At 46.5% G+C, this 23,047-nt stretch overlaps 2 protein-coding genes across 5 annotated transcripts in view; one reads left to right on the forward strand and one right to left on the reverse strand.

Annotated features, from left to right (window-relative positions):
- USO1 (USO1 vesicle transport factor) overlaps window positions 1–5,052 on the reverse strand; it is a 94,462-nt gene extending 89,410 nt beyond the window's left edge. The window contains exon 1 of one of the 2 annotated variants that reach the window (XM_082727006.1): window positions 4,753–5,052. In XM_082727006.1, the coding sequence (XP_082583132.1) occupies window positions 4,753–4,818 (66 nt within the window). In that variant the 5' untranslated portion in view covers window positions 4,819–5,052. The remainder of the gene's footprint in view (window positions 1–4,752) is intronic. The other variant, XM_082727005.1, reaches the window with a different exon arrangement.
- An 89-nt stretch (window positions 5,053–5,141) lies between these two features.
- The window catches only part of G3BP2 (G3BP stress granule assembly factor 2), an 88,668-nt gene continuing 70,762 nt past the window's right edge, over window positions 5,142–23,047 (forward strand). For 2 of the 3 annotated variants that reach the window (XM_082727013.1, XM_082727016.1), the window contains exon 1: window positions 5,142–5,360. The gene's annotated coding sequence lies outside the window, so the exon portion shown is untranslated. The remainder of the gene's footprint in view (window positions 5,361–23,047) is intronic. The other variant, XM_082727018.1, reaches the window with a different exon arrangement.

A 23,047-nucleotide genomic window follows, 5' to 3' on the forward strand; every position in this document is an offset into this window, starting at 1 on the left:
AATGGAGCCCTGAACCGGGTTTTCTGCTCAGTGGGGAGCCTGCTTTCCCCTCTTGCTCTGCCTGCCTCTCTGCCTGCTTGTGATCTCTGTCTGCCAAATAAATAAAATCTTAAAAAAAAAAAAAAGTATTGGTCTAGCACCTAGTAATTTGTAAGCTGCTATGATTATAGACCTGGGATTTCATTCATATAACACTATAATTCATTCTTTTATTGAAGATTTATTTATTTGAGAGCCAGAGAGCCAGAGAGTGAGCAAGCACAAGTGGGGGGAGAGGCAGAGGACGAAGGAGAGGGAGAGGATCTCCAACAGACTGCTCACGGAGCACGGAACCCAACACGGGGCTCCGTCTCATGACCCAAAGATCACGACCTGAGCTGAAACCAAGAGTCGGACAATTAACTGACTGAGCTACCCAGACACCCCTATAATTCATTCAACAAATACTTATTGAATATCTACTACTATGGAAAAACAAAGACTGAAATATTTTAAAACTCTTCCCTAAAGACATTTAAAAGTCTAGAAGAGATGGGGCACCTGGGTGGCTCAGTGGGTTAAAGCCTCTGCCTTCGACTCAGGTCATAATCCCAGGGTCGAGCCCCACATCAAGCTCCCTGCGGAGCGGGGAGCCTGCTACCCCACCTCTCTCTGCCTGCCTCTCTGCCTACTTGTGATCTCTGTCAAATAAATAAATAAAATTTGGGGGGAAAAAAGTCTAGAAGAAATGATACAAATAGTAGAAAGCATAAGAAATGTACCATCTAGTTAAAATGTGAAGATTGCTGAGGTGGGGGGAACAATATGGGTGGATTTAAAGGACCGTGATGGGCACCTGAGTGGCTCAGTTGGTTAAGCATCTGACTCTTGATTTTGGCTCAGGTCACCACCTCAGTGTCCTGGGATGGAGCCAACATCAGGTTCTGCACTGGTCATGGAGCCTGCTTAGCACTATCTGCCTCTCTCTCTCCCTCTGCCTCTGCCCGCCCCCACCCCTACCAGGCACAGGCTTGTGCTCTCTTAAAAAAAAAAAAAAATTTAAAGGACAGGTACACTTTACGTGTGTCTGTGTGAATGGCATGCAACTCCATCTCAGGGTTGTAAGCTTGAGCCCCATGTTCGGTATATAGATCATGCAAAAAATTTTTTAAAGATGTTATTTATTTATTTGACAGACAGAGACCACAAGCAGACAGAGAGGCAGGCAGAGAGAGAGAGGGGGAAGCAGGCTCCCGGCCAAGCAGAGAGCCCGATGAGGGGCCTGATCCCAGGACCCTGAGATCATGATCTGAGCCGAAGGCAGAGGCTTTAACCCACTGAGCCACCCAGGCGCCCCAGATCATGTAAAATTTTTAAAAATCTTTAACAAAAAAATAAATAAAGTAAAATAAAGGACAGGCAGACCTTAGACAAAGAGGCTTTCTGCTGAAGAAAAGCACAAAAGATGGAAAATCACAATGAAGATAATTTAATTTTACAGAAATGGAAAAAAATGCAAAATAGTAAACAATGATGTGTGGTTGGAGATTCCCAATTCTGGCAACTTAAATATCCAGACCAGATCAAATCACCAATTAAAACATCTAAAATTGTATCACTCATTCTATTGCTGCTCTACAAATACTTTCAAATTAGTGACCCATGACCTCTTTTACCCGTTATATTTCCTAATGGAATGAGATGATGAAACAAATTTTATTCACACTGTAACTTGGAGCAAACTTTTAACTCTCTTCATAAGACAAATTACTTTCCAATTTTGAGTATACAAGCTCAAACTTAGGCAAGAACAAGAACCTTCATTTTTGGGCGCCGGGATGGCTCAGTGGGTTAAGCCTCTGCCTTTGGCTCAGGTCGTGATCTCAGGGTCCTGGGATCGAGTCCCACATCGGGCTCTCTGCTCAGCAGGGGGTCTGCTTCCCTTCCTCTCTCTCTTCTTGCCTCTCTGCCTACTTGTGATCTCTCTGTCAAATAAATAAAATCTTAAAAAAAAAAAAAAAGAACCTTCATTTTCCTTTCAATTTATATAAACAACACACAAGTGATAGTCGAGCTTCATTTTTAAGTCAAAGTGCAAAAATTAAGTTGTTCCATTCACTATGGAAGATCAGTGTTCTAGTCTCAGTTCTGTAATACTGTGCAAGCTGCTTTAGTGATCTGTGCCTGAGTTTCCTAACTTGTAAAATGAGGTGGTTCAACCTGGATGATCAGCAAAGGACATTCTAATTTCAAAATCCTATACTTGATGCTACACCATCTTTTCCACAGAAGTCATTATGATAAGGCCAACTATTAAAAAAGGGGGGGGTCTTCCTCCAAAAACATGTAATAAAAAACTATCCTTTATTGAGCACATACTAAATGCCAGGCTCTATTTCTTTCTTTCTTTCTTTCTCTTTCCTTTTTTAAGATTTTATTTGAGAGAGACAGAGAGCTCGAGAGCACGAGCGCGGTGGAGGGGCAGAGTGGGAGGAGGAAGCAGACTCCCCACTGAGCAGGGAGCCCAGAGCAGGGGGCTAGATGCAAGGACCCTGGGATCATGACCTGAGCCAAAGACAGACACTTAATCTACTGAGCCACCCAGGCACCCCATCAGGCTCTATTTCTTATTTCACTTAATCCTCATTTACAACCATAAAAGCAGGTGGTTCCCCTACTTTACTCACAAGGTGTTATCCATCTCTTGACTGGTCCAATCAAATTAGGGGTGAAAGACAAGGATTCAAATCAGATCTAAATCCAAACCAAGCTCTAATAAACCATACTTGCTGCCTCAAATGAAAAAATACCAGAAATATAGGGGCGCTGGGTGGCTCAGTTGTTAAGTGTCTGCTTTCCGCTCGGGTCTCGATCCAAAGATCGGGCCCCAAGTAGGGCTCCCTGCTTGGTGGGAAGCCTGCTTCTCCCTCTCCCACTCCCCCTGCTTGTGTTCCCTCTTTCACTGTGTCTCTTCCTGCCAAATAAGTAAATGAGATCTTAAAAAATATATATATCAGAAACAAAACAAACAAAACCTGAAGACGTACGCTGTGACTTGGGTAATCTGGAGAGAGTATGGTCTTATAATAGGGCAGTTTGAGTGCCTTGTAACCATGTGGGAGCAGACAGAAGGCAAACATGGGGAGAGTGTGTGTGTGTGTGTGTGTGTGTGTACACGCGGCCCCCCCACACGCGCGTGAAATCTAATTTTCAAATGAAGGAAAACAGATTCACCAGCTTTCAACTTACGCTTTAAACAGTTCTAATCCAGATCTGAGAGGTTAATTTTAATATTACGTAAATTTCCAAAATTCCCAGATAAGTATTAAAATATGGGCATCAGCAAGAAAACTTCCTTGAAAAAGGCAAACCATGAATCCTGACCCTACTACTTACAGTGCGCGACCTTGGTCAAGTTACTTCATCTCTCGAAACCTCATTTCATTTGTAAAGTGAAGATACCATCATCCATCTTGCAAGGTGGTTAGATTAATGGAGAATACAGATTAGAGAGAGCTCAGCATAGTACCTTCCTCAAGGTAAGAGCTTGACAAACGAAAGGTATTATTATCCCTCCAGATCCGGGCAACACAGAACATAGGGCCTATGTTCATAGACATCCCAATTATGTCTATGAATAGGACACAAAGTTTACCTTTAAAATGTCATACTTTGTCACTTTTCTGTATATCTAAAATTATTCTCGGGGTGCCTGGGTGGCTCAGTCGTTGGTTAAGCCTCTGCCAAGCGTGGCCTCAGGTCCTGATCTCAGGGTTTGTGGGATCGAGACCAGCACTGGGCTCCCGGCTCTGGGGAGAGCCTACTTCTCCCTCTCCCGCCCACCCGGCTTGTGTTCCCTCTCTCGCTGTCTCTCCCTCTCTGTCAAATAAATAAATAAAATCTTAAAAATTATTGTCAAATAGTTTATTTTGAAAATGCCGCACACACTAATTTCTAATAGAAACTAACCAAACTTCAGAGTAAGTTTATGCTACACCTAACGCTGAACCAACGATCCAACACAGCTTTCCATGGCTGACAAGTTTTCAAAGTGACGCTGCAAATCCTGTTTGCACCGAGGGTTCAGACTTCTGAATGGGGTGAGCGTAAGGGAACGCCACGGAGGCGTCCCGGGGCGGCGTGAGCGCGAAGTACCCCTACACGCTCAGGCGAGCATTTCCCCAAAGGCACAGAGTTGGAGGAGCCCGAAAAACGAGGTCTGAACTAGTAACACCTGCCAGAACGACCTCCCTGCAGTTGAAGGGGCAGGAGCAGGTGGCTCTGTGCCCCCAAACTATCTTTTTACTCTCAGCCACAGGCTCGGGTCAACAGCTGGGTTTTCCACCTCGCAGCCCCCCCAGGCCCCACTCCAGGCTGCGGCGGAGGCAGCAGCACTTCAGCTTCCTCTCGAGGCGGGCGAAGGCGGCCAGGGCCCGCAGCCCCCGGGGGCACAGGGGACAGGTCGAGCCACCTGGGCGCAGGATCGAGCCCTTCCCGGGCGGCACCGGCGGAGGACCACCCCCCAGGCCGGGCCTGCGGGGCTCCGGGGCGCGGCTCCTGTCAGCCCGGCCGGAACGCCGCGGAGGGGGCTGCGCGGGGGGCGTAAGGGAGGAACTCCGCGGTTTCAGCAGAGGAAGGGAGGCAACGGGAGAGGCGGCATGTGGACCCCCAGCCCACGGCGGGGCGCGGGAAGTCACCTCCAGGCCCCCGAATCCTCCGTCCCGTTCCTGCCCGAACCCTTCCCAAGTCGCGGACCCATCGCGCTCCCCTCACCGTCTCGGCTTCTGTGTGCTGGGGTCCGGCGCTCTGACCCCCCATCACCCCGCGGAGGAAATTCATCTCGTCGCTCAGCCACCGGCTCTACCGGCCCCTTCGGGAAAGGAAAGGTAACTTTCCCTGCCTTCGGCAGGGCCTGGCCCCCAAGCCCGCACTCTGCACTCCCCAGCCGCGGCCACCAACGCCTCCTACTCGGCGGCCGCTCCAGCCCCCTAAGCCCGGAAACAGCCGCCACCACGAGTGAAGATGCGCATGCGCGGGGACGTGGCATTACGTGGCGGCTCGAAGGGCGAAGGCAAAGGGGAAAAGTAGGCGAGCGGAGGCCGGTAGCCCGTACCCGCCCAAGCCCCGCCCATCGCGCTGGCCCCTCCTCCCTCGGCAGGGACACGCCTCCTGCTCCGGCCCTTAGCGGGTAGCGACCGCCGGCCCCCGTCACCCACGTGGTCGAAGCCCGGCCCTGCCGGCTGGAGAGAATCCCGGTAGTGTAGGTGTTTTGGCTTGCGGGGTGTTTAATTGTCGCCGGAGGGGACGTACTGCCAGCTGTCGAGTCTGGGGTCGTATTTTGTGGAGTCGAAAGTGAAATTTTACTTCGGCCGACGTGACAGGTAAGGGGATCCCGGCCCCTGGGAGGTTCCTTGGGGTTTGCGGTTGAGCAGGAGGAGCCTTGGGGCCTTCCGATCCTTGTAAACTGCTTGTCTTCACAGGGCTTTGTTTGGTGGCAAAGAGTGGTCGAGCCCCCTCGTTCCACGGCCACCGGAGGGCGCGTTTCCCGGTCCTTGCTCTCCAAACCTGTTACAAAAGGAATTCCTAGATCCCAACGCCAGGTACGCCGCTGTTTGCAGGCGGTGTGAGGTGGTCGAACCCTGCGTTTAGTGAGAGAAAAGGCATGGATCTGTAGTGTCAGCTGGGCAGCTAGGAGCATCCTGTTTTGTTATTGACTCTCAAGCCCTGCATTTTCAGTGCTTTTTCTTTTTAAACGTGAAAAATGTCATTTTTCTCAAAATGGAATGCCCTGTTCCTTTCGAAATGAGATTGCCCAGGTAGGCACACATGCTTCTGGAGTAGGCTTGTTCTTGACCCTGAAAAGCGCAGGGTCGAGTTAGCTTACTGATTCATACACCTCTCCACTTGGATGCCCTGCAGGTCTCTAATTCAGCGTTTAAAACTGAACTCATCATTTCCCCCCAGGCTCCACTGAAGGAAAAAAAGAAAAAAAAAAAAAAGGAAAGACAGACATCAATATGCTTCTTTGTGCCTTGCCACCCTCAACAGTACCGCTAGACAGATAATTGCCTAAGCTAGGAGGACACTGGGAGGAATCTTAGGTTCTGGATTCCACCCCCACATGCCCAGAACTCAGGTCCTTTCATTTCTATTTCTAGACTATTTCTAGAACAGGTCCTATGTTCTTCATCCTCTCTGCCTCTGACATAGTTTATGTTCTCATTATTTTTCACCAAGATTATAGCAGTAGCTTCCTAACCAGTTTGTCTGCATTCAAGCCCTGGCTTCTGTCCAGTCCAGTCACCCTTCCATGAGTCTAACAATGACAAAACATCTGTCCATGTTGATACTCTTCTTAAAATCCTCCGGTGGTTGTCCATCTGCTCCATAATAAAACCCAGTCTCTGCAGCTTGCGGTACAGGCCTGTTACGTTCTGGCTTCTATCTTTCCAGCTGATGCCTCCCCCACATACTCTGGAATTAGGCCTGGATATGCCCTTCCCCTCCCACATCCTCATCCAGGAAACTCCTACTGGTTCCTTAAGACTTAACTTTGGCATCATCTGAAAGCTTTCCCCGAAATCCGGATACATATGTCTATGCTAGCACTTGGCCGTGGTTAATATATGGAAAACACTCAGTAAATGCTTGGGAAACCAAACTGTTAAGGGCAGGATTATGTTCCTCGTTTCTGTATCTCTGTGTGGTCGGCCTATCATAAAAGATGAGACTGATGGATGAATGAAGAAGACATTGTGGATAGTGAATATGATGCTGAGGAGGAGGGTCCTTTTCTCATCTGTGCGGTGGAATGGTAGATAACACATACCGTGGAGGTTATGGTGAAAGTTCCTTTCCTACTGCCAAGGTTTTGAGCTTGGGTGACTTGGAGAATGGTCGGGATCGTACTGCCCAAAATACTGTGCACTTAGCATTGTCTTCTGCTTTAAAACTGGACGCTTGACATTTGCTTCAGACATTTTCCATGGGTGCATTTTGTTGCAGCCTTTAAAAAGTGACCAATAAATGCTCAGCATTGCTATTACCAAGTAAAGTATGCAAAGAACCTCACTCAGTCCCTAAGCCCCAGCCTTTCGGGAGCCTCTCCTCCCCTTCTTCCTGTGCCTCACTCTATCCCATCATCTGGAGTGGGGCCCATGGATATCTGCTGCATGTATTCTTTCATAGTAAAAAACAGTGCCTTGACATTTGAGCTAAATTCTTTTAAGCACCGACCTTGTCAAAGTGTCCTGCTTTGTTTTAACCTGGTGAGTATTGTAGGTCAGTAACAGCATTCAGTGAGTTTTCCCTCCAGTTGACCTGTTTTCTTTCCTAACAGCATCCCGTGGGCTGGAAGGACTATGGGCAGGAGGGATGGACAGTGGGTCCAGAGGAGGTAACGGTCGAGCCCCCATTCTCCCTGTAACCTCAGAATCTTGCCTCTGTCTTGGTGTCTGGCAAGGGGTGAAACTCCTCACCACTCCCAGCCTCAAGAGGAAGTAGAGAGGGGACCGTGGCTAATTTGTCCCTCGTTTGGGGTCTGAAAGAGGACCACAGGCATCATGATTGCAGAACAGCCATGAAATGGACTTCTTATTTAAGAGAAAAGGAGTTACATATGAATGTACTTCCACCAATTTTATAGAGAAAAGTCAGGGACCTTGTCTTGTTCCTGTTTGTGCCCTTTAATCACCCAGTATAATTTCTTTAATGTGGTAGATGTTCAAGGACTGTTTCTTAAATAAAGGAAGAGAAAACGTGAAAAAATTGTGACTACCTGACTTACGCTTCAGACTTCCATAAATCTAAATATTCAGGATAAGAGTGCCACAAATCGTTAAAGTACACATAATCAGGGGCACCTGGGTGGCTCAGTTGGTTAAACGGCTGCCTTCGGTTCAGGGCTCGATCCCAGAGTGGGATTGAGCTCCACACAGGGCTCCCTGCGCAGTGGAGAGCCTGCTTCGCCCTCCCCCTTGCCTGCCACTCTGCCTACTTATGCACTCTCTCTCTCTGTCTGTCTGTCAAATAAATAAATCTTAAAAAATAAAATCAAATACACATAATCAAAAATTCTAACTTGGGTGAATAAAAGTGGTTTTTCTTTAAACCAAACCGGATAACATAGCAACAACAAAATTAACTGGTGCAAAATTCATGATTTAAATTGCTTCCTTACAATCCCCTACTTCAGTGTCTCTGCAGTGGCCCCCTTTCCCCATCCTAACTTTCTCCTGGCAAACTCAACTAAGCAATGGAACAAAATTGCACAAGATTGTTTTTTGGTTGGGGGGATGGTGGTGTGGTGGAGTATTATCTATACCTGCTTAGAAAAATGAAATGTTAATCTGTACTTGAAATATACTGGGGCGCCTGGGTGGCTCAGTGGGTCAAAGCCTCTGCCTTCAGCTCAGGTCATGATCCCAGGGTCCTGGGATCGAGCCCCATTGGGCTCTCGGCTCTCTGCTCAGCGGGGAGCCTGCTTCCCTTTCTCTCTCTCTGCCTGCCTCTCTGCCTACTTGTGATCTCTGTCTGTCAAATAAATAAATAAAATCTTAAAAAAAAAAAAAGAAATATACCATACACAGGTGTTCAGAGACTAATTACTGCAGAACTTTGTTTTGTTTTGCTTTTTTTTAAGCCAACTCTGCACAATGTGGGGCTCGAACTCATGACCCAGAGATCAAGAGTTGCATACCAGCCAAGGGCCCCCGCAAAGCATTGTTGATACAATTACGCATTACTAGCCCTTAACCAAACAACAGAGAGAAAAATAAATTACTAAGGATGAGACAGCTATCAAAATTCATAACCAATCAAGAATAACAATATTAAACACATAGGTGGTACGCCTTATTTACCAGGCTCTGTCTATCCAAAGTGTTTTACGTGAAATACTTCACTTAATCCTCACAAGCAACCTCATGAGGTAGGTAGTGACAATAGCCCCATTTTACAGATGGTGAAACAGGAAGAGAGTAATTTGCTTGATGTCATATAGCTAGGAAGTGGCAAATGTAGGGCATAAATCCAAGATCTGGCTCCAAAGCCTGCGCTCTTAGCTACAATGCTACCCAGCCTCTTGTACACTAAAGGCAATGATCAAGTCCCTATGTAATCTGGCCCCCCGCTTCTCCCTGACCTCTTCTCCGGCTACATTCCCTCCACTTCTGCCACACTAGCAGGTTGTGTTTCTGAAACTTACTCTCCCCTCCCCCCTTGTTCTTTTCCCGTATTGGGGATGCTGTTCCACCCGGACAGAGGAATGAATGGCTCGCTCCTTCACCTGTTTAATTCTGCTCAAATGTTACCCAGATCTCTGCCGACTGTTGTAAGTTGCAGTTTCCTCATACTCTTTCTCCCTCTGCTCTGCTTATTGTTCTCTGTAGCCCTTGTCAGTCTGGGACGGTATGCCCCCATCTGTAGTATTTTCCTGTATTTCATCAGATCTAAGACACCATTAAGAGCCCCTCAGAGAAAGAAAAAAATTAAGCCCTGCCAGCTGTCACATGCATCTACCGAAAGATACATCCCACTTTCAGGTTTCATAAAATGTGAAAAAAATATTCACTGTAGCACTAATGGAGTACAGTATGTATTTTACATCTTTATCTTGTTTATTGTCTCTGTCCTCATTGCCAGCAAGATGTAAGTCCATATGGGCAGTGATTTTAGTCCTTTCGTGAAATGCTTTGTCCTCAGCGCTGAGCACAGTATCTGACACGTACTGAGCACTTGGTAACTCTGGGTGAATGAATTCCCGAGGGGAGGAAATTCCTGCTTTCAGCCCATGTGCCTCAGAGCAGAAATTCTGCAGCTTTGCTCAGCATTGTGTGGCAGCCGACTTCCTCAGCAGAGTCTGCACCGGGGTCCCCAGAAAATGTTATTAACGTGCTCATTTTTTACTTGATGAATATTTTGTTGGCCTTTAATCACTATCTTAATAGCACATGTTTAGTCATATGTGAAGGTAAATGTTGGGTGGGAGAAAGAATTTATATTTTGGGGACTAGATCTCAGCCCACTGGGAGAACCATCTCGACCTCCCAGTGGCCCGCTTACCGTGCTTGGAGATTCACACTCATAAGTGGTTTTCTTCTCCTCCCTGTTCTTCTCCTCTTCCTCTTCCTCCTTCTCCTTCCCTTCCTCCTCCTTTTTCTAAGACAGGTGATACATTCACATGGTCAAAATGAAAAGCACAATAGGGCATATAGTAAAAAGTTGCCCTACTGTATTCCTTGGCTACTCAGGCGATCAGTGAAAACCGTTCTTGTTTATCCTTCTAGATATCAAAATCTCCCTCTGTCTTTCTCTTTTTAAAAATAACATAAATTAATGTAGCACATTGTATATGCTGTTCTACATCTTTATCCCATTTAATATATTTTAGAGATTGTTCCGTGTGGGTATGTAGAGGGTGTACATACCTTCATCCTTATTGGGTCCCATGAAGTTCTTTTCAAAAAAAAATTTTTTTTTTAAATTGTATTTATTTATGAGACAGAAAGAGAGAGAGTGAGCAGGGGGAGGGGCAGAGGGAGAAGCAGACTCCCTGCCCAGCAGGGAAACTGATGGGGGGTGGGGGGCTTAGTCCCAGGACTCCGGGGTCATAACCTGAAGGCAGATGCTTAACGAACTGAACCACCCAGGCGCCCCTCAAAATATTTTTTCAAAGTCCTAAGAATTCCTTAGGAGAGGAGGATGCAAGAAAGAAGGTTCTGGGCCCCATCCTGTTCCACTCTATCGATTTCATTTGTTTACATTGCCTATTTCATTTGAACAAAAAGATTGAGAGGCTCAAATTTTGGGCAGCCACGTCCCTTAAGAGATGAGAAATGTAGCCAAGGCATGGACTCACAATAGTCAAGCAGCCTCATGTGCTCTAGAGTCTAGGGTTCAAATTCCTGCTCTACCTGTTTTGAAAGGAAGTAAAGGTGGTTGTTAGGATTTTATTAGAGAATATCTTTAATGTGCCTAATACTTAATATCTGAGGGGCCCCTGGGTGGTGCCCTCAGTGGAGCAGCCAGCTCTTGGTTTCAGCTCAGGTAGTGATCTCCGGGTCATGATATAGAGCCCTGACTTGAGATCTGCTAAAGTTCCTCTCTCCCACTTCCTCTGCTCACCCCCACCCCACCCCTGCACGCACTCGCCTGTGCGTACTCTTTCTCTCCAAAATATGTAAATCTTTTTTTTTTTTTAAAGATTATACTTATTTTTTGACAGAGAGAGACACAGTGAAAAACAGAATAAAAGCAGGGAGAGTGGGAGAGGGAGAAGCAGACTTCCTGCTGAGCGGGGGGCCTTATGCAGAGCTCAATCCCAGGACCCTGGGATCATGACCTGAGCTGAAGGCAGACCCTTAACTGCTGAGCCACCCAGGCACCCCTAAAATACATAAATCTTTCAGAAGAAATACTTGAATACCTAAATCATAGTAAGAACTCAGTAAAGATTAGAGTGGAGAGCCAGATCCCAGATCGTCTGGTGTACGCGATCATTTTCTTAAAAACTGAACATATAAAGATATTACTGTATAATTGTGCTTAACTGAAACTATATTGACTGATGTTACTGGAAAGACTGTTAGTTTAGATATGGTTTAATCTGGGGGCATCAAGACAATGTCCTCAGGATCTGGGTTTTCTCTATTTCTGGGCTCTGCTCTTTTTTTGTAAGATTTTTTTCATTTATTTGACAGAGAGAGATCACAAGTAGGCAGAGAGGCAAGCAGAGAGAGAGAGAGGAAGAAGCAGAAAGGCTCCCTGCCAAGCAGAGAGCCCGATGCGGGACTCGATCCCAGGATCCTGAGATCATGACCTGAGCCAAAGGCAGAGGCCTAACCCACTGAGCCACCCAGGTGTCCCTGGGCTCTGCTCTTTTATCAGTTTTTTTCTCTGGCTCCACACAGGGCCAAGACGGCTGTCAGTCCTATAATCTCCCAGATCCAAGTTTACCAGGGAAGACTCCTAAGCTCTCTCATGACTCTTGGCATCTGGCTGAGTCATGTGCCCATGTGTTGGGTCAAGTTGTGTAGCCTAGTGTGTGAGATACACTGATGGACCTTGATTCATGTGTCCACCTCCAAAGCCAGCAGTGAGTCCTCAGTTCATCTCAAAGCAGAAGGCATAAGAGCAGGAACAGGGACTTTCTTCAAAGGAATTCTGGAATACCATGCCAGGGGAAATTTTATCAGAATAGGAAAAACAATAGATGCTCACTATGCCCTAATGGACTTGACTACTGGCCAATTTTTTTTTTGGAAAAATATTTTCCCAGCAATGCTACTAGCCTATTGCTAGCCTCAGTTCTGTTGCTCTGCAAAAGGTTCAAAGATCATATTGCATTATGTAATAAAAACAATTTCACTTTGCATTGTGCTTCTGTCGACAAGCAAAGCTGTATCTTTACCCTTTAAAAAAAACCAGCAAAACAAAACTGCAGTCCAGGTGTGTTTCCATTTTTGAGAAAATACCATAAGCAGAATTGCTTACTTAGGAGACATCTACATTGGGAAATCCCATTTTCAGTTCCAAAAGGACTTTTTATTAAACTATTTATTGGGGGACGGATTTATCGGATCCAAGCCCCGGTGCTCTTGCCCACCCTGGAGAAGTTGCAGTCCGTTCCCTACCACACCCACCATCTCCCCCCAAACCTTCTGGCTAGCCGAACAGGCAGGTCTAGAACAGCTAGAATGGGGTTTTTTCATTACTGCAGTCCATAGCGAGACCAAATCCTTTGAAGTTCACGATACTAGCTGCTGCCAAGATCCCAGGGAAGCTTGAGATGGTTTATTGTGGAGTCACTGCCACCTCTACCAGCAATCCGGGATCCCGGAGCAAGTTGCAGCTGACCTAATTCATTTGCCTGAGTCTGCGGCCCAAGTGAGTACATGTATGGAGACAGGATGCCAGGGGACTCTGTAGGGTGACTCTTCAGATTGGAAAACAGTCTGTGACGGTAGACTGGGCCTTCAGGCCAGCAGGATGGTTAGCTGACCTGGACCAGAACTTCTCAAAAGCCAGCCCACACCTCCAAAGTCCATTCTCTCCCCATTTCCAGCCCTTCAGTGAAGTTGACCATAAGGTGCCAGTAGCCTGTGGTTGTTGAGTACAGCACACATAATTGGGGATGGGCTCAGTCACTTGCCCATATGAGCTGAAGAGCCCAGAAATGACATAGGCAGACGATTTGAGAAAAGAAGGGAGAGTTGGGTGTGGATCCAGTTCTCTGCCAGGGGCTCAGGTGTCCACTGCAGAGAAATGGACGATTAGAAGATCGGGAGCACAGAGAGGCAAAGAAAAGTCTCCTCTTTGGCCTGACCGTTCCCTCGCCCGCTGTAGGTAGCGTGAAGAGTTGGAAGGGCTGCGGCTTGTTCTCCAGTTCTCCCCATACACCCGCGGTTTTCCAGAGCAGGTCCACACCCTGCCGCGCCCACGCGCCCCAGACCCAAGTCCCCAAACCGCTCCCTCTCTCCCAGGTATGTGAATAGCGACTCCTAAGTAGCTCAGAGTCCAAGGTCCCAATAGGTCCTTGCCACAGCCAGTCTCCTTCCTGTGAGGGCCTGGCTATCTAGGTCTGGTTCTGGTATCTGGGTCAGAGCAAAATGACTCTCCTGGTACTTTGGTACTTGTGGCATGGTATAGTACGTCTCAAGATCGTTGTTTTTTTGAAAGTTCACAATTCAGACCTTTTCAAACCAATCCAAAGTACACATTTAACACATTTGCTTGCAATAGAAATGAGCGATTCCAAGCCCTGCTGTGTCCTTGCAAGTCTGGCGAGGAATCAGTACCTTCCTGCAGCTTTAACTCCCCAGCCTGGAGCTTTTCGCATCTGCTCCTCTGGACTGCTGCTCAGCTCCCTGTTTTTGATTTTTCCCTGCCGGTCTGGAAAGGATGGCCCCTCCCGTGGGCTTACTCCTCTCTTCCCCAGCAGAATGAGCCGATCCGTTCAAAGAGCTTTTCTCGCGGAATCCATACGCCCCGGCCCCCTTTTTGGGGGGTGGGCTGGGGTAGGGAGCCGGGCTTGCAGGGGCCCACGGGTGAGATGAGAGGGCCTTCTAGGAAGGAGAGGGGAGGCAGAGAAGAGGAGGGGGACAGAGCGGGAGAGAGCTGAGAAACTCAATGAAACTGCTGACTCATTTCTGCAGCTAGAGTAGTACACCCACAGAAACAGTTGGTTGTTGGTTTTTTTTTTGTTTTTTTTTTTTTTCCCCCTCAGCACTTAAAATAGCTCTGTAGAGCTGAATACTGAAAACAGTTGTACTTGGGTCCTTGAACTCCTGACTCAGCAAACACTGGGTGTCTGTCCTCCCTGACAGGTGCCGCTCTAAGCGTGTCTATCATCCAGGAAGGTTAGAAATCCTTTTTATTTCCCAGAGAGAGAAGCCTGGGCTTCAGCATGGCAGAGGCCAGAAAGACAAGGTTTTTTTGCAGACCAAGACACACCTGGGTTTTCATTCTCGTCTTGCCACTTTCGGACAGTGTCGCCTTGGGGAAGTGACTTCAGTTGGCTGTCCCAGTTGGGATGGCTGTGTGCAACAGCAGGAAACCAAGGAGTGTCTTAGACAAATTAGGAGGAAGGAAGAGCGGCGCTGGCACAGAGTAGCTCCGAGAAGTCATCTGCAGTCTAAGTCGGACGCTTTCTGCTCAGCCGTCCCCGGCTTGAGCCTTTGGTCTTTGTGGGGACGAGATGGCTGCTTCACCTCGGCATGGCATCCTCATTCCAGGAGAAGGGCAAAGGTGAAGGGCCAGAGAATCAAAGATTCTTACAGTAAAGAAGGAAGAAGAAACACGGAGTAAGCAACTTGCCAACCCAGGAGCATCATTGTAAGGATTAAATAATGCTTGTAAAACAGCCCCCAAGAAGCTAGTAACTTGGCTGGTACTTAAAAGTACCCCTCCCTAGGGGTGCCTGGGTGGCTCAGTGGGTTAAGCCTCTTCCTTGGGCTCAGGTCATGATCTCAGGGTCCTGGGATCCAGCCCCTCATCAGACTCTCTGCTCCGCTGGAAGCCTGCTTCTCCGTCTCTCTCTGACTGCCTCTCTGCCTACTTGTGATCTCTCTCTGTCTAATAAATAAATAAATAAAGTCTTTAAAAAAAAAAAAATACCCCTCCCCAACTTGTGGGGACAAGTTTTTATTAATTTGTTTGGGTTTTAATCATTTGTAGTCACACAGGTGATGAATAGAACAGGTAATAAATAGTCCCTAAACCTTAGTTACCTTTTACTGATTTGGAAATTCTGTATTTCCGGCATCCCTTGAGCTATAACAACTAAAACCACCTCTATGCTGTATTAATCTACATGACTGTAGAGTGGTTGGTCCTAGGACCATTTACTAGGACAGCATTACGTGTATATTAAATAAGAACTCGATTCAAATTTATATATATTTGTGCTGATCACCTTCTTAGAGTCTAAAACATTTGTTCTTCTCTGGGGCAATGGCTCTTCATTCCCCAAGTGATGATAATTTGGAAAGCCCTGGGAGGAGAAAATGGTTCGAGAATAATGGCATTTGTTCAGTCTTATAAATAAACACAACTGTATGTTTTATTGATTTCTTGCAGTTCCTAAAATATTTAACAGAGAGAGGGAAACTTTTTTCCCTCTGCCAATAAGACTTGGAATTTTAAAATTCCCTTGTCACAGAATCAGTATGTAAGATTATGAAAATTTAATACCAATGGGCAGCAAAGTCTCACTTCATTTAACTGAGGATTTTACACTGAACATCAGGGAATAATATCAGTATGGAACAAAAAAGTGATGGTAGAAAAAATAAATCAGGATTTAAATTATATGTACTGAATGATCATAGCTAAGTTTAAAATATAAGGGGCGCCTGGGTGGCTCAATGGATTAAGCCTCTGCCTTCAGCTCAGGTCATGATCCCAGGGTCCTGGGATCGAGCCCTGCATCAGGCTCTCTGCTCAGCGGGGAGCCTGCTTCCCCCTCGCTTTCTCTGTGCTGTTCTGCCTACTTGTGATCTCTCTCTCTGTGCCAAAGAAATAAATAAAATCTTTTAAAAATGTGGATATATATATATATACATGTATATATATATATATATATATATATATATATATATATATATGAATGATAGGGAGGCACCTAGGTGGCTCAGTGGGTTAAGCAACTGATTCTTGAGTTTGGCTCAGGCCATGATCTCAGGGTCCTGAGATTGAGCCCTGAGTAGGGTTCCAAGCTCAAGTGAGAGTCCGCTCCAGATTCTTTCTCTCCCTCTTCCTCTCTCCCTACTCGTGTACGTGCTCCCTCTCTTTCAGATAAATAAAAATCTTCTAAAAATAATAAAAATATAAGCATAGGAAGACACCTAGAAGAAAATGTAGCAAGGTGTGAATTCAGAGTGGTTGTGTTTTGCTAGGAAGATCCTATGTAATGGTTTTCTTTCAACTGTTCCATAATTTCCACTGGATAATTATTTTTTTAACAAGCATGTTTTTAAAAAAAAAAAATCACAAATAAGGGCGCCTGGGCGGCTCAGTTAGTTGAGTATCTGCCTTGGGCCCAGGTCATGATCCCAGGGTTCCTGGGATGGAGCCCCGCATCCGGCTCTCTGCTCAGCGGGGAGCCTGCTTCTGCCCCTCCCACTCCCCCTGCTTATGCTTGCTCTCTCTGTCAAATAATTAAATAAAGTCTTTTAAAAAATAAAAGTCTAAAAAATAAAATTAAAAATTTAAAAAATCACAAATAATAAGAAACTTAGGAAAGATAATAAATAGAAACCGTTTTGGAAGAGAAACAACTGGAGCCCTGAGAAAACTATCGATTTGCTTGGAAGAAGAAGCCAGCGGGCCCCAGGTTGCAGCTAATGTCTGAGCCTGTATTTCATTTCATCTATTTTGACGCCATCTCTCTTATTCCTTTCCTTTATTTCTCTTCTCTTTTCCTCTTAAGGTAGGTGACATGATACATTATAAGAGAAAGACCATTTCATATAGCAGAATGAACATTATACTTTAAAGCCAGACAGACTTGGATTTGAATCCTGATATCACCATTTATTCAGTCCAAGTCCAGCTTTAAAGATTCAACAGTGATTAGAGACAGACAACAATGTCTGCCTTTACGCAATGTATATTCTGGTAGGGGAAGACCATGGAAAGACCATGGAAGGCCCTGGAAAGACCTCCGGATCAAAAAATACCTGCCCAGTAGAATGATTTCCTCTGGATCAAAAAATACCTGCCCAGTACGATGATTTCGGTGCACAAAATTATGCTACGAAGGACTTGGCCTTTTGGATCAAAAAATATCGGGGCACCTGGGAGGCTCAGCGGGTTAAGCCTCTGCCTTCGGCTCAGGTCATGATCTCAGGGTCCTGGGATCGGAGCCCCACATCGGGCTCTCTGCTTGGCAGGGAGCCTGCTTCCCACTCTCTCTCTGCCTGCCTCTCTGCATACTTGTGATGTCTCTCTCTGTCAAATAAATAAACAAAATCTTACAAAAAAATCTTCGTTTAAAGTGCAAATGTCAAAAAAATAAAGTGCAAATATTGGGGACACCTGGGTGGCTCAGTCCGTTAAGCATCTATCTTTAGCTCTGGTCATGATCCGCAGGGAGTCTGCTTCTTCCTCTGCCCCTCCTCCCACTCGTTCTCCTCTCTAGAAAAAAAAAAAAAATGCAAATATCAGTGGGTAGAGTACATCATCTATTAGACTAAACAGTCCTTTATATATTAGCATAAATTAATCCATCTTTTTTTCTATCATATATCTTAAGTGCTAAATTAGAGTCGTGCTTTGCAAGAATAAACATTTTAATTACAGAGAGGACCAGTAGGTAATATTCAGGAAGGGTACACTTGCGCGGGTTTCAGAGTAGGCAGGATGCCTGTCCTGTGACAACAGTAACTTAGGAAGGACACATTGAGAAAAGAACAATGATAAGATTCTGGAAACAAATCTTACCCTTAATACAAGAGTTTGTCTTGGGGAAAGATCCAACAGTCTTCCCAAGTTTAGGAACAACATTTCTTCCTTCTCTTTGCACCCAAGTCTTTTTGAGAGTCCTTATAACCTGGATATTCCAGATTCTGGAACATAGAGGGATATGTCTGTGGTCTTCCCAAATCCTTCTCATTGTCAAATACTTCTTTTTTTTTTTTTTTAAGATTTTATTTATTTATTTGACAGATGGAGATCACAAGTAGGCAGAAAGCAGGCAGAGAGAGGAGGAAGCAGTCTCCCTGTTGAGCAGAGAGCCCGATGCTGGGCTCGGTCCTAGGACCCTGGGATCATGACCTGAGCCAAAGGCAGAGGCTTTAACCCACTGAGTCACCCAGGCGCCCCTGTCAAATATTCTTACTAGAGTATACCATCTCCCCCACAAATGAGTAAGGTATAAATAAAGAAATAGTAAGGGGCACCTTATTCTTTATTTATTTTAGATATAAAGAGAGCAAGAGTGTGTGTGGGGTGCGGAGAGTGGTCTGGGGAGGAAAGGAGAGGCAGAGGGGGAGAGAGAATCCTAAGCCAACTCTATGCCCACACAGAGCCCCCCATGGGGCTCGATCTCACGACTCTGAGATTGTGACCTCACCAAAACCAGAGTTGGGCACTTAACTAACTGGGCCACCCCATGCACCCCAATAAATAAATCTTGAAAGAAAGAAAGAAAGAGAAAGAAAGAGTAACAGCCCCTTGAGGTACAAACGCCAGACCTCTGCTTATTTGGTAGCTTGCCTCTTGCTCGCATATTTAAGTGAAAGTTCACTAAGGAAATTTGAGCTCTGTAGGTGGCAGTATTCTGTCACACTTGAGTCTCCACATCCTCTCTCTGGTTCAGCCTTTCCCTCATCCACAGCGACCCCGCTGTTCCTCTTTTTCTGAAATTGCACAATGGAAGGTTGTAAGGGTTGAGTTCTAGGACAGTCCCCGGCCCCTCCTGTTTAAGGAGCCACAACAATAAAAAAGAATGCAGGTCAAAGAAAGGTCTATTGTAAGGACATAGGGGATTTTTTTTTAACTTTTTTTTTTAGGATTGTATTTATTTATTTGACAGAGAGCCAGCAAGAGAGGGAGCACAGCAGGGGGAGTGGGAGAGGGAAAAGCAGGCTTCCCAGTGGGGCAGGGAGTCCAGTGCGGGGCTTAAGCCCAGGACCCTGGGATCTTGACCTGAGCCAGTGGCAGCCGATACTGAGCCTCCCAGGTGCCCCAGGACGTAGAGGAGTCTTAAAGGAAATACTCAAGAAGTACAGCCCAGCCTCATGAGAACTGGGGAGTCAGTTCTCTGACAGGGTACTGTGTGTGTATGTGTGTTGCAGTCCAGGTTTGTCAAGCTTCATATTCTCTTTTCTGGGCTTTTTTCCCCTGAGTCCGATCCACTGACTTGCATCTCTCCTCCTCCATGCTTTCTCTGCTGACTCACGGCCCCTCTGCTGCCGCCATGTGCAGCTTGCAAGTGGCATTAGCTCGCTGCTGCCCCAGCCTTGGCCCAGACTCAACAGAACCTCAGGGCCCCGCTCCTTGTAACGAACTCAGTAAGACTCTGGAAGTCTGAGTGGCTCAGCTTGCGTAGGTGTTTCTCGTGGCCCAGGTAGGACCTGTCCTTAATCAGTGTTTCATTATTACCTGTGTTCTCGTTACCTGGGCTTACACAGTGGACGTGGGGTGGGAGGTCAGAAGAGTCTGTGTATCTTGTGAAGACTCATTGCGCTTCGGTTTTACCTGCGGGTAGTATAGTTGGTCTCACCTCCTAACACCAGCAGTTATTACCAACAAGTACTTGTGCTAAGCACTGTGTATATTGTCTCCGTTAACTCTTTCTTTTTGATACTTTTTTTTTTAAAGATTTATTTATTTGGCAGAGAGAGACGGCAGGAGAGGAAACACAAGCAGGAGGAGTGGGAGAGGGGGAAGCAGGCTTCCTGCAGAGCAGGTAACCCAATGCGGGGCTCGATCCCAGGACCCTGATATTATGATCTGAGCCAAAGGCAGAGGCCCAACCCACTGAGCCACCCAGGCACCCCTTAATATCGCTATTCTCATCCCCTTTTTGCGAGAGGAAAGTCGAAGGAGGGAGGTAAAGTCACTTGCTGAAGGTCACAAAACTCAATGGCCGGGCTTTGATCCAAGGTTCCTGATACAGAGCCTGTGCCTTCTTCTGCTTTCCCACACCAGCCCAATCGTTTCATCGGCCATTCCTGACAACTGCCATAAATTAACCCTGCCACCTACTTCCTCAGGCTAAGCTCTCTCATTTTGGGGGTAATAGATTGTTGTTGGTGTTTTTTTTGGTTTTGTTTTTAAGATTTTTATTTACTTGAGAGATAGAGAGAGAGAATGGGAGAGAGCACAGAGGCAGAGGGAGAAGCAGACTCTCCTCTGAGCAGGGAGCCGGATGCAGGACTCGATTCCAGGTCCCTGGGATCATGACCTGAGCCGAAGGCAGACACTGAACCAACCGATCCACCCAGGCGCCTGGGGAAGTAGATCATTTGGGGGAAGGGGAATACTGACCAGTGGGTTACAAAGTCCACCCAGTAACATTGTTGCCCAGTTGTTTCCAGTCTGTGACAAAGCAGTGTTCTTGCCAGAACACATGGGGACAAGGGAAGGTTGCGCTCTCTCTCTCTCTCTCATGTGGAGCCATCCTCCAACTCCAGAAGCAGTCCAAATGGACACTACACTTTGCCATTTATATAAGCCATTGTTAGTGTTCAGTAATAGCTCGGTGCTTAGCACCTGGCACAGTACCTGGTGTGTGGTGGAATGATCAAGAAGCTTTCTCGCTGCCGTGAAACTGAGCTGGCCAACTTTAGCTTATAGCCTCTCATAAAATCGAAGCCAAGGGTGAGCAGAGCTGGTTTACTATTACCCAAGTGTCTTCCTCCATTTGAGTGGCTATAACAGAATGCCAGCGGCTGGGTGGCTCAAAACCAACAAGAATTTATTTCTTACAGTCCTGGAGGCTGGGAAGTCCAAGATCAAGGTGGTGGCAGATTCCTCTCTGGTTCACAGAGGGCTGGCTTCTTGCTGTGTCCTCACATGGCAGAAGGAACAAAAGTGCTTTCTTGGGTTACCTTTGTAAGGATACAAATCCCATTGGGAGCCTTCATAGGCAAACGTCTCAAAGGCATCATCTGTAGTATCACATTAGGGGTTAGGATTTCAGCGTATGAATGTGGGGGGGTTGGAGGGTGGTGACACAAATATTCAGATTTTTAAAAAAAGATTTTATACATTTGAGAGTGTAGGAAAGAGAGAGGTCGTGAGCAGGGAGGAAAGGTAGAGGGAGAAGTTGTCTCCCCACGGAGCAGGGAGCCCGATGTGGAACTTGATCCTAGGACCCTGGGATCATGACCTGAGTGGAAGCCAGACACTTGACCGACTGAACCACTTAGGCGCCCACAAAGATTCAGACTTTAGATCCAAGTTACTATTGAAGGGAATCATAATTAACAGGCTAGCAACCTTTGGAATACATGATTCTGTTAAAAAAAATTTTAATGGGAGAAAGTAGCATTATTAAGACAGTTAATGGAGGGGCACTTGGGTGGCTCAGTCAGTTAAGCATCTGCCTTTGGCTGGGGTCATGATATCAGTCATGATCTCCAGGTCCAAAGATCAAGTCCTGTGTAGGGCTCTGTGCTCTGCTCAGCGGGGAATCTCTCTGCCCCTTCCCCTGCTCAGGCATTCTCTCTTTCTCTCTGTATCAAATAAATCTTTTTTTTTTTTTAAGATTTTATTTATTTATTTGACACACAGAGAGATCATAAATGGGCAGAGAGGCAGGCAGAGAGAGAAGAGGAAGCAGGCTCCCTGCTGAGCAGAGAGCCTGATGCGGGGCTCGATCCCAGGACCCTGAGATCATGACCTGAGCCGAAGGGAGAGGCTTTAACCCACTGAGCCACCCAGGTGCCCCTCAAATAAATCTTAAAGAAAAAATTTTTAAAGACAATTTTAAGGGACGCCTGGGTGGCTCAGTTGGTTAGGCAGCTGCCTTCAGCTCGGGTCGTGATCCCAGCGTCCTGGGATCGAGTCCCACATCGGGCTCCTTGCTTGGGGGGGAGCCTGCTTCTCCCTCTGCCTCTGCCTGCCACTCTGTCTGCCTGTGCTCACTCTCGCTCCTCTCTGACAAATAAATAAATAAAATCTTAAAAAAAAAATAAATAAAGACAATTTTAAATAAAAATAAGCCTTCCAAACTTTAAAGGGTTTTTTTGTTTTGTTTTGTTTTGTTTTAAGATTTTATTTATTTATTTGACAGAGATCACAAGTAGTCAGAGAGGCAGGCAGAGGGAGAAGCAGGCTCCCTGTTAAGTAGAGAGCCCAGTGCGGGGCTCTGATCCCAAGACTCTGGGATCATGACCTGAACCGAAGGCAGAGGCTTTAACCCACTGAGTCACCCATACAACCCAAGCCTTCCAGACTTGAAGCTTAGAGATGATCCCAGCGGAGATGGCCACCTGGACCATTACATCTATTCCCCAAGGTATATCTTTTCAGGTCCCTAACACATTACTGCTGCCACTGGCATGTTGGCCTCTAAGAGGCACTGTTTCCCCTCCAAGGCTGGGAACCAGTGGCTGTGAATCAGGTACACAGCTCAGCCTAACTAAAGCTATCTGCTAGGAGATGCCACAGGGAAACATACAGAGAGTAAGAGTGATGTCAGCCAGTAAACTGGTTATTAGGAAAGTTTGTTGATCCTCTGCCTGCAGTTCACGGGGTCCCTGAATTCCTGGCTCGTGGACCGTTGATGAAGATGGGGCCCTCCTTACTCCCACATCCAGCAATCATTTCTCGTGCTCGGTGCTAGGAGCGGGGGCAGAAGAAAATGCAAGACCCTTCTCAGAGCCAAGTCTAGTGGGAGAGAGGGGTAGTCATCTAATTTCCTTAAGACCCAGCCAAGAGTCAGGGCAAGGGAGAGGTCCTGACAACCTTCCTGAAACCCACCCTCACGGAGCCTAGTTTTTGGTTTAAAATCAAGGATACTTCCCTTCAGAGGTATCTGGTTGTCAGGGTCGTGAGTTCAAGCTCCGCATTGGGCCTGGAGCTTAATTTAGAAAAAAAAAAAGAATACTTCCATTCAAAC

Source organism: Mustela nivalis (assembly GCF_964662115.1).
Source record: "Mustela nivalis genome assembly, chromosome: 4".
Lineage (NCBI taxonomy): Eukaryota > Metazoa > Chordata > Mammalia > Carnivora > Mustelidae > Mustela > Mustela nivalis.